The 12,425-nt window shown below is 39.1% G+C and overlaps 1 protein-coding gene across 2 annotated transcripts in view; it reads right to left on the bottom strand.

The window, feature by feature from the left end:
- The window catches only part of SOS1 (SOS Ras/Rac guanine nucleotide exchange factor 1), a 54,087-nt gene that overhangs the window by 15,959 nt on the left and 25,703 nt on the right, over nucleotides 1–12,425 (bottom strand). For both annotated transcript variants that reach the window (XM_067292853.1, XM_067292854.1), the window contains exons 9-10: nucleotides 2,358–2,485; nucleotides 707–1,362 (exon numbers count right to left, since the gene is read on the bottom strand). In XM_067292853.1, coding sequence (XP_067148954.1) covers nucleotides 707–1,362; nucleotides 2,358–2,485 — 784 coding nt within the window. The remainder of the gene's footprint in view (nucleotides 1–706; nucleotides 1,363–2,357; nucleotides 2,486–12,425) is intronic.

Genomic DNA, 12,425 nt, shown 5'->3' on the forward strand with positions numbered 1-12,425 from the left:
GAAGAAAATACTGGGAAATTATCAAGAAAAACACCACACGCTGAGGGTGGACTGCATGATCCATTTCATGTATCTGCTTTTGATGCATCTTCAGCCCAAACAGAAACCTGTAGTCAAAAGTTCTCAAATCAAATCCCCACCAAAATTCTGATTAAGGCGAAGTGCTGAGGCTAAATTATGCAGGTGACTACCTCCAGCAAACTGGTATTCGGTCTATTTGCTGCAAATTCATTACATGTCAGCTTGGGCACAGGTAACAGTTTATAACCTTAACTGAAAGAGCTGGGCCGTAATTCCCTTCTGAAACGCTGGCCCTGCATACACCACCCCAGCATTGGAAGTCCCAAGGGAAGGCAATTCTTGTCGCCTGGGGCATACAGGAAAAAGTATTGTCTAGAGCTCAATTCCTGCAGGCGCCGCCCCCCTTCACCCCTTGCATGAGAATAGCTCCATGCACACACGTATCCCACTACGCTCAGCCAAACAGGATTCATGGTTTTAATTTCTACAGCCACAAAGCTGCAGAAAGATTTCTTCATAAAGCCCAACCTTAATTCAAAAAGCACTGCAGAATATTTGCAAGGCAAAGCATATTCCCTTTCCATATACCATATACGTTTTGCTGTATGTACTTAAAGTAATACAGAAAAAAAAGCAGCATAGCCTAGTCAACACTTGTTTTGGCTATATAAATAACACACCTCACCTGCATACATGTGGTAAGTCAGCCTCTCAATGAGCTTGACAACAGTTCCAGCCTTGATGATAGGGATTCCAGACTTGGGCTGCATGTTTTCTTCAAACACGATATTCTCCTCAGAGTCTGGCTCTGCAAACCTATAAAGCTCAGGATTTGGAAATCTCATCTGCTCCTCTTTTTCTTCCTGTAACATTGTCACATCCAACATTCTTTCCAGCGTGCTTCTATATTGCAAAGATATCAATGCTGCCATCCAGTTGTTTTTCTCCTCAGCCGATTTAGCAGCAAAAATAACACTGTTCTCATCTTTTAAGATGATTTCAAAAGCATGTCTGTACTCATTAGTGTCGTCTTTATCGTTGATTTGTACCTTTCGCATAAAGAACTTTTCTTTTAGACGATATTCTGCATTGCTAGCACCAGGAAGTCTTGGCTGGCCATGATTTGACTTACAGCAAATCATCAAGCCATCAAACAGAAATATATGTCTCTCATGCTTTGCTCCTACACGTGTGAGCGTTCCTTCCATGATGAACTCATTACAGCATTGTCCAATGTCCTTACCCTCCCAACCATCAATATTTTTCTGGATTTCATTCATTTTCTTAATTGCTAGCTGTTTCCCCTTCATCTGCTGAGTATAGAACCGGCATGCAGATTCACTTCGGTGACGGATGGGAGAAAGGCAGCCTATTAGTATATTTGTTTTTAAAAACCACAACCACCACTAACAACAAAAACACAAGATAATCTATTTTCTGAGTGATGAGAATCCCACTGAGAAGACAATTTCAGAACTGAGTATCAGGACTCTTCTACCAAAAGCACCATTACAGGACCTGACAAATGTTTTTTCTCAGCACCCCCCATCTGAAGAATTTTCTACTTATCTTGTATGCAATAAATATTTTACCTAAACACAAGCAGCCAGAAGTAGGCAAGCCGTTAGAGTACCTTCTTACCATATCCCTCACTTCCACAGCTGACAGACTGTTTAGAATGTATTAATTTGAAAGAAGCAGATTTAGAGAAAATAAGCTGTTAAATACATTCATGTCCAAGCTTAAAGATTATACTTCACAGTACAGAACTTGTTTGGTGCATACAATTTTGAAACAATTTTAAGAGCAAAGTTTTAACAAATGTTAAAAAATAGTAAAGAGAATGCTGCCAAAATTCTAATGTTGAAACAAATAGATTATATTATACAAGAATTTGCTACAACAGGGCAACTGAATACTAGTTTTCTACATATCTAGTAGTAATTTTAACTAGCCATTGTACAAAAAGCTATTCAGATTACTTTCAAGTAGTTTCAAATTCAAGCACATTCCCTCCTAGTCACACAGAAATGCACATGTACAATACTTTTACACAGACATTTATTAACTGAGCATAATTAACCTGCAAATGCTGTGATTTTCTACTTACCAGTGAATCCTCGGGACGTCGCAACTACCAGTATGCAAAAACGCATAGAAATTCGAAGGGTTTTAAAACAATAACAAATTATCTTGCCTTTGATGTCACTTCCTCTGAAAAAGCAGGCTTGTCACAAACTATTTTGTTCATTGTTTACTAAAAGCGGAAACTGGGAGCCCTGGATTTATAGCAAAGCATTAAGAGCAGAAAGCAGGAAAAACAGAAACGTGTTTACCTAAGCCTTCGTTTTGCAAGACTTTTGGAGCATATCCTTTCCATACTGCTTTGAAGATTCAGTAGGGCAGTTATTGCTTGCTTTAAGCACTCTTTATCCTCTTCATCCTCACTCTTTTCTTCTAATTGCTGCAAACATTCAAAGTCAAACACAAGAAGTGTTACAAGCATTTTGGTACACGTGTACCCAGAAGCTTGACCTAGGGAAAAGAAATCCCACCATTTATTGTTTTTGTGTGCTCCTGTTTATTACCAAGTATGATGAAGTACCCAGGTGCATTACTGACAGAGACAAGGGAGATAATTCTCCACGAACGGCCTAAACTCAGTAAGAAGAGAGCAGCAGTCACCAGTCCCTTGGATATGGACAAACTCAGGCACGCGCGTTTACCACAGAACTAGTTTGATTCACCTTGCCCTACCCAAAAAGAACCAATTAAAGGTGCTACTTTCTAGGAGGAATAAGTGAGGAAGGAGATATGTATAAGTACCATTCTACAGGACAGGATCAAACCTGTGGGAGGTAAGTATGTTTGTGCATGAAGGGAGCTTTTGGGACAGAAGAGCTAGACTAAAAGCTAAGGAAACCTCCTTCATCGCATTTATAAACAGAAGATTATAAAGGCTCTCACCTCACTGACAACTTAATCACTCAATAATTTAGGTTGGAAGGGACCTTGGAGGTCATCTTATCCAACCTCCTGCTCAAAGCAGGGCCAACTTCAATCAGGTTACTTGGGGCCTTACTGAGTTTTGACTCTTTCTCAGGATGGAGAGACCACAACCTTTCTGGTCAACCTGTTCCAATGTTCGAAAACTCTCATGGTGAATTTTTTTTTCCCCTAATAGCTAATCAGGATTTCCCTTGCTGACTCCTGCCCTTCCACTGTGCACCTCTAAGAAGAGTGTGGCTGTCTTCCCTATACCCCCCACCCCGTTACTGCCAAAGACAGCAAGAAGAGCCCTCCTTAGCCTTCTCATCTCCAGACTGAACAAGACCACTCCTACATCACATGCTGATGTATATACTGAAAAAAAAAGTCTTGCTAGTGGTAAATAGAAAGGAACAACCACTTCCCTCCACCTGCTAGCTCTCTTGCTAATACAGCACAGTATAGGGTTCATGGTATTGGCCTTCATGGCTGCAAGGGTATTCTGCTGACTTGTTGTCCACCAGGACCATGATCCTTCACACAAGGCGCAGACGGAAAACAATAACCAGACGGGATTGGGAAGAGGAAGTGTACATTCAGGCCCGAAGGGGTGGGTTGGTTGGTCACTTGTCAGCACAGAAAGTGGCACCTAATTTTAGGTAGCTTGTAAAGCAAAGGTACAAAGTCTCCATCTGAGTACACAACTACAGCCTTCAAATACTAACACAACTTTTCTTAAAGGACAAAGCAACACAGTCATAAACTAAAATTGGAGTAGAAGGTTTAATACTACTATTTTGTGCCCGACTATTGCTATAACAGATGAGTTCACTAGAACAAAACCCACTGTTCTTTATCCTACAACACTGAATGAGATTTTCATCCTAAATGCTCTAGTTTAAACATGAAAGTATTTTGGTTTATAGTCACTGAAAAAATTTCCTTGCCTATGGCTGTGGCTTAAGTATAAAACTGAGGTATCAATTATTTACAGGATTAATAAGAGATAAGTGGTTCAGATTATTACACACCATCAAGAACTGGCTCCACATGATTGAAAGATATATTTTGACAGGTGGTAAAAGCGTAACAGGCTGGCGTGAACCAGAAAGGTAAACCCCCTTGGAAAGAGCACAGTTGCGCTGTTGGCTTCCAGTGTGAAATGTAACTACTGTCCTCCAAAATCCACCTGAATACAACACATTCATGTTTGACATTTGAACGGGGTCACAGAATAGCATTAATTCTTCCCCTGACCAGAGCTCATCATTCAGTGCAATAGGTGTCTATGCGAATAACCACCACCACTGTGTTTTTAGCCATAAGGATGGCACGAGGTTTATTCTTCACAGCTCTAGTTCATGTAGCATAATCTGTCATACTCTTGACCTAAATGGAATTAGCCATGAGTGCCTACTAATGAGACGAGCAGAGAAACAGAGCTGACAATACACCACAACAGGCTTTAATTCAAGAAAGGTCAAGGTCCAAGAATGAACAGACTACTGCTGTCATATTCTGCTGAGTGCACAACATGTAGGTATCATCTTCCCTTCACTTGAGTTGTGCAGGTCCATCTATGTTTAGAGAGGACCTAAGACAAATGAGGCAGGTGCAGGACTGCTGGAAAGAGTCCTGAAACAAAACTAAAAGACAGGTGTAACTACCTCTAAGATTCTGCATCTTTCCTGCACAAGAGTTCAAAGGAGGTTCTTCGCCTCTTCACCAACACGTGTCGTCAGAGTTTGGCTCAATTTCCTATCATCTCTGGTTGGTTACCCTTCAGCAATAGTTAAGGCTGTTTCTGGCCTAGTTTCCTTGAAAACAAGGCTTAGTAGATTGCAGCATATTCTGCCATTTGCCTGAAAGGGTATCACAGGAGATGGGGCAGGGAGCAAAAGGCATGGTGTACAGCACAAGGGTAAATTCAAGGAAAAGGTAAGACTAAGAAAAATGGTAATTCATATAGTGTTCTGAACTGCTATAGAGACATTTCTCTGTGAGACAGAAATAGAATTTGAGATTTTATTTTCTAGCCTCATACAATTACCATAAACTGCTATTAGAAACAGTCTTAGTCAAAAATGACCTTAAATTACAACAACGCCCTTATCTTACACTACCCCTAGATAATTTAGAATAGGAGATTATGGAAAGTGAAACGGCATCACTGGAAATGCATTCATGTTCCTCTGCAAAACCCACTGATTTTCCATAGCTGCGCAGTGCCCCCTAATGAATGAAACAGGTAGATGCCAAATAAAAAGGTTGTTCTGTTTCTTTTAAATACAGTCTACTATAAAGAATACCATACTATTATTACAGGAAAGAGGTGCAGTTTCCTGATTATCAGTAGTACTATAATCATTAGACTATTTTTTAATAGTCTTACAAGAAAACATTGGTTTATAATAATTTTAATATAATAATCACTATTGTAGGTACAGTATCCTGGCAATTCAAGGCGAACAAACTTGCAAAACAGAATACCTACAGAAGTCTCTAACAAAAAATTATCATAAAAAAAAGGTTGCAAACACTGAAGGGATGTCAAGAAGTAGAAGATGGGATATTTTGTTCTACCTGTTGCATAACACAAAGATCAGATAATATTTATAAAACCAAGAAACAGGAAATTCCAAACAGATACAAAAGAAATCCTTTTCGCGCAGTGCACAATTAGACTATGGTATTCCTTCCCGTAAGCAGGGAGACATCTATCTAGAAAGGCAAAGAAGGAAAAGACATTTATACATATGATGAGAATATGAAGATATAACAGTGCTAATAACTGTCATGAGGATATAAAAACTTGCACTTCAGGTCCTGCATCAGGATCTAGACTGATATCTCCCTGGAAGATTAGCCTAAGTCTAACCACTGAAATTTATGAACTGCAGGTTCCTGGATTCATCTGACAGGAGAGATCACAGATTGGATTCTATAAGCAAAAGACGTGACAGCAGGTGGGAGGTAGGGAAATCACAACTGAATTTTCTGAACTGCAGTCCCACATCCGCTTATCAAGTGGTCTCTAGATTGAGGGTGCTAACAAAACCTGCTGCCCCTTGAAACATCAAGCCAAGATGTTTAGTGCCCAAGAGGTCCCACCCAAGAAGTGGAAGCCGCATGCAGCTGTACTCTCAGACAACGCTGCTTTCAAGCATCTCTTCTCAATACACTCTAGGGAATTTCTTTGGACATCCTGAATCCCACAGGCAGGTAACAAAACCCTCAGAGAGCTGGCAAAGGAAGTATGATCTGTGGCACAACCTAGCTATCTTCTCTGTAGGGAAATGCTAAATATATAAGCAGCATTCATGAGAATTTGAAAATAGTTACTCCAAATTCTATTCTAATGCCTCCCCATTTTCTTCAATGTGTTTTTGAAGATGAAGTACCTACTGAAAGGTAATCCTCCGATAGGCTATTTTATGATCACGGAGAATAAAACCGAACAGAGTTTCTCCTCTGACAAATGTAGACTGATAGATGTGCTGGCACTTTGCCATTAAACAATCCCAGTAGCCACTTTTCTTAACGACAGCCCAAGAGCTCTTCTGCCTTTTTGCGATTTGTCCGAATGACAAAAACTCAGCCCGCAGTAGTAGTATGCTAGAAAAAGCACTCTGATTCAGAGACCTCTCTATTTTTTAGAAAGCATCAAGAAATCACCTGGAACATCAACGGGGGAGAACTGCAGGGAACATCATACTTCTGGAAAATGCTAACAGTCAAAGAGGCACTTCACACTTGAAGCTTGAAGGAAACTCAACGTGCTGTGTTCCTGGAGATACAGTCACAGCTTTAACGCATTCAAATTTTAAAAATCCTTTCGTTTTCATGCAAACTCAATTTTGAGCACAGGGCGGCAAAAATATATGTACATCTGTATGTAGCTGTTTATTTAGATTTACGTTACAGAGAGTCTTATTTTCTTAAGAGCGGAACAGAACTTAATATACTGCCAAAGTATGGTAAAGTTTTTTCCTCTGATCAAAATTTCTTATCAACTATGCCTTCACAATTTAATTATAAAAGGTAAATTATATTAAAATACATAATCTTATACAAATACGTCAAATAGCAACCCCAGGTGTTAGATAATTAGTTACAAAAAATAAAGTCCAGCATTCTCTTGGAGATACAACATTTTAAGAGAGACAGGAGCTAGAAAGCCATCATCTTATTTTGTATAAAATCTTAACTCACATAATATAAACTATGGGCAGTCCATTAGGAATTTTACTGTATAAGTGTTAAAATAGAGGAAAATAAGCAGCATTTCCTATTCACCAGCTTTCAGTACAAGCCTCCCAGCTCTTTCACAGTTTTTCTATGTGATTTCAAAATATATCTGAAAGATACGTAGAAAGTTTGAATATGTCAAACTTAAGACAAGCCCAAAGAAGTGAAGCAATCTGGATTAAAGAAAAGTGTGAATTTAAAGAATTGCTACTTTGATTTCTCGATATGGATGCTCTTATTCCCAGCGGGGGGGGGGGTGGCAGGGGGATATGAAATTTTAATTAACTTGCTTCAGGAGTGATTATAATACTCTGAAATAAGTGTCTTCTTCCAAATTAGAAGAGGACACAGCAAAAAGTCAGGAAGAGCTATTTAGAAATATATACCCCACAGAAATTCATCAGTTGATGTTTCACCAATTCAACAGTTTGACGTTTTCCACGACAGGTTTCGAGATGCCAATTTGCCCCTAGTACTCCCATGAAAGGGTACAGCCTGTCAGGCAACTGTATTCCACATTAGGTCTGCTCAATTGTTACTGCAGCCTGCTGGATATTTTGACTGAGGTCTGCTCAGCAGGAGAAGAGAACATTTTGTTTTCAGTTTCTGAATTTTTAAGTAGCCAAAGAAGGGGTTCATGTATGCGACCAGTTCTGCTTATTGAGCTTACACAATTAACATTTGCTCTAGCAAGGAACAGATATAAAAATAAAGCTTTGTTTTCAAATAAGTTACTTGATGTTTTCATAACGCCATTTCCTAAATATTCAGGTTTTTGGTAGGCTAGTAGCTGCGAGCAGAATGTCTATATGTATTTTATATGCCCAGATTCCCATCCTGGGGAAATGGCCACTTTCTTTACAGGAGGCCTTCTCTTCTCTGAGTATGAAAAAAAAAAAAAAATCATTTGCTCCGCATTCTTCAAAAATATGTATTTTTTGCACATGCGGATGTCTCTTCCACAGCAGATTCATTACCTTTCTGCAACCAATGTACAAGTTCACACAGATCCTTCCAGAGCCTACATGCTCCGAAATTCTCTTCTTTCTTACTGTCACTTTGCTTTGTCTCATCATTAGGAGCAGACCTGCAGAGTACATTAGAAATTTAAAATGCATAATTAAGTTGATAACACTTAGCTCTGTATTTGAAATTTCACAAAATATTTACCTAAGTGCTTCCACACTTGTAATTGAAGTCTTCCACTTTCTTCCCCCAAATTTTCCATCACAGTAAAGACAATTCAATCTGAAAACATCTTCCCTTTCTCTTTTGTAATTCCCAAAGTGGATTAGAATCCACTTTCACTGCTTTGACACAATTCAAGTATTATCTTTAACAGCCAAGTCTGCAAGGCTGAAATGGATGGCACCACTATGTTTGGATACAAATGTGTTAACTTTTGAAAGCTACATCTGATGAATTCCGAAATTTCAGGGTTCATTGTGGGAAGCAATGGTAGAGCCCTGTTGATTTTAGAGAGGATTAAGAAAAAACAGCATAGGAAATGAAGGACAAGCAGAATCCTGTCAGTTGCTAATCAGAACCATCAACTTTGAACATTTTTATTTATAAGGAAAAAAAAAAAAAAATCTGCTGATGGCAGCTATTACCATGCTGCATTCCAGGGCAATGCTCCATATCTCTGCCCTTCTGCACAGACTTACAGATGGCACATCCTGAAAAATGATTGACAGAATGTGGAAAAAAAATGAGAGCAGAGTGTGCAAAGAAAGTCTGGTGCAAAGGACAAAGTGGGAGCTGCAGGCAATAGCTGAAACTAAAAGAGACACAGCTTATGAAGGAGCAGAGGGATGCAAGGAGCCCTCAACGAAGACAGCTTGGTCTACAGAAACCATGAAGGTAGCTTGTTGTTTTACTTCTATTTGTTATTTCCTACATTTTTCCACCAGTCTCCACTGGAGATATCAAAGTGTTGATGGAAGAGGTAGTCCATAGCACTGAAGAACTATAACCCCCCCACTGCAATGAGAGCAAACAGAGAAAGCATGCTGGTAATGGGACTAAAATGCAAGATGCAAAGCCCCATCCACATCCAAAACATTCTGGCTGAATGTCCTAACCATAGAACTGCCTCTCTCCAAGGGTCTCCCTGTGTACAGAAGGTGACAGGAACTGAGGCAGGAATAAAGGACAGGGAAACAGACTACTACTGCAATTAAAAGACCATACATCAATGCAAATGTACCAAGGACTACATTGTGGATGTCTCAACAACAAAAACAGTGTACAGTGCTTGAAAGTCTTAACTATAATAATAAATCATCTTCACACACAACTATGAGTTATTTGTGCCAAAGCTTTTATTTAGAGGAAAAAAAGATCAAAGTTTCTCCAAGTGACTCTAACACCCATCTATTGTCGTGAAAATTTGGCCTTGGGCATTCAGCATGAACTGATGCCACATGAGCTAAAGAATTATCTACCTTCAATTAGCAGCAGGCAGCTGTCATCCAGAACTGGGAATAGATCACCAGCTCCGGAGAGCAGGCCGCCCCGGTACAGCCCTCCTAATTCCTCAAGTTCCAGGGAAATTTTGCACTGTGAGTATTCCTAGAAAATGGATCAGGAAACAGGCCACTGAAACTCTAAAGTACGTAAGTGAAGGCAAAAGAGTCAGAGTTTGGTTAGTGCTTCATTTGATTCTCCAAACAGGGTATCAGCTAGATGAGAGCAGCCTGGCCCATCGCCATCCTACTCCCCGCTTCAAGGGATCAAAGTACAGCATTTGTTGGTACAGCGAGATGACAATAACACTTCGAAGTGTCAGTGAGGACTGTAAGCCAAGTGAAAGAAGCAATATTTATTTTGTGAGCTAATACTCAGCTTTTGCAGAAAAGTAATTTTACAGGATAATGAAAAAAAAAAAACCCTCCTCAAGATGATTCCTTCTCATCAGAAAATTCCCTGCAAATAGACACCTGCTACTCAAAGAAAAGCCCTGAAACACCCTTTGTAAAAAGAAAATATTATACAACAGAACATACATCCCCATCATAACTCCATTATAGATGGCATAAGTCACTGGACAATGAAGTGATATGCATGTGTGTATATGTATCTTATAGATACAGACAGATGCATAGGCAACCCACCAGTCAGTCCCACAGCTAGAAGGAAAAAAAATATACATTCTGCATAACTTGTTTAATATTTAGTCAAAATGAAATGACCTCAGGGATCCCAAACAGTTAGATTAACAATAACCAAGTTTGTGAAAAAAGTGCCCTCTGTCCCCTTCTCCCCCCATGCATACAGTGACAAGGTTTTATTTTCCTTATCATCTTCCCTTTGGCTGCTGCCAAATGCGTAGCTGACTTCAAGCAGAAATGCACCAGCATTTAGAGGAGAAAAGCAACCACATAAGAACTATACAGCCTCCTTTACATCAACTTCTGCTACGGAATCAAGGTCTGTATCTTTACAACACTGCAGTTTAAGGCTTCATAGCTTAACCATATGAAGAAGTTGCTTAGATTTTTCCACCTACTGTCACACTCTAGGAAATCTCTTCTTAGACTTGAGACTGATTTTGACACTACCCCAGCTCTTCTGCCCCAGAAACACCGAAAAATGCTATGCGGTCCTTGTCCCACATTAGCAACAGATTTATCAAGCTACATTTCCTCCAACAGCTATGCTTGCATTTGTGCATGAAACTGCACTTTTAATCTCCGATGGACATAAACCAAATTCATGCTCATCTGCAGTTACATATACAAATACATGTAAAACAACAACATTTTGCTTCTATTTTTATTTCAAAACAATATTGTACATACAAGCTACTGTGTTTGGAAAAAAGCAAGCCAGACTACAAAGTGACTTGAGAAAACAAAATCTTTTGCTGACACTAAGTAAATACTTCCTTAAAATAATTCAGAGTTGGTCTGAATCTGTGATTTTCTGTTGTTAATATTCATTCAAGGAGACTTTAAGAATAGTCTAAAGCAAGAGAACCTGTTAATTACAGTGTGTGCACTAAATACAAGCTACACAGACAGTGTTTCAAGACAATGATTTATAATTGCAGATATTGTAAAAACTCTGCAGACTGCCAAAGTTCAGCTAATTAAGAGTCTGATTCTCCACCCTGGGCTGGGTTACATCAGCTACAGATGGGATCACAAACCTGCTTCATTAATTTGTGTTATGCTCTGGATCATGAGCCTGGCTGAAGCAGGGCTAAGAATCAAAGCGAAGTCAAAGTCCACAATAGTTTGGGATGTGTTGCCCAATACAGCAATACAGCATCAGCAGAAATATACTCTCGTTCCAAACTACTCACATTTCCCCCTCCTGTGCCTTCTCTAGCACCACATAGCAAATTTAATACCATCAGGTTGGGGGAAGGGTGGTTTCTTATCTTGGAAGACCTTGTCAAACTAGATTTTTTTCAACTTACATTAACATAATGAAAGAGGCAGACCAAAAAAAAAAAAAAGTTAAATTAAGGAGTATTTCCACTCAAGCTGAACTGCCAGTCTCTAGAGAATGACAAGTCATTTGCCATCTAGAACAAAGTTAAGAGAGAAAAAAAAAAAAAGCCACCCACAAGATGTTATTGTGAAATGTAAACACCCTGAGAATTCAAACTCATTATACGTAGAATTCCATGTAAAAAATATAAGCAAAGAGATATGAAGTTTCTACTCATAAGCCATGGGAGCCAAGTTTGCACTTGGGTGGAGAACAGATTTTCTGGAAAACAGAAAGGTAATTCCCTGTTACGAAATTTAAAGATCTTGCATTTCAGAATTAGAGGCATCTACATTACTAGGCATTACTAGGAATCCACTGTGGACTTAGTCCACAACTTTATTTATTTATTTGTGTGTGTGTGTGTGTACATATGCATATATGTATATATCTCCATCCCATTTTCCACAATGTATTATTTTATCCAAGGAAAGTTTAACATACGCTTTGAAGACCTTTCTACTTGGAAAAAAGGAATTTTCAAGTAATCTTTCCTTCACCCAAAGAAAAGAAAGCATACCACACATGCACACAAATTACAATATCTGAGACAATGCCCAATTTAAGTTTTGTAAACTTTTTTTTCCCAAGAATTCAAAGCAATAAATTACTGCACTGTTCGCACACCACTCTACCTTTCAGTTAACGATTTGCATTTGGAAAAACCC

This window comes from Apteryx mantelli, chromosome 3 (genome assembly GCF_036417845.1).
Source record: "Apteryx mantelli isolate bAptMan1 chromosome 3, bAptMan1.hap1, whole genome shotgun sequence".
NCBI lineage: Eukaryota > Metazoa > Chordata > Aves > Apterygiformes > Apterygidae > Apteryx > Apteryx mantelli.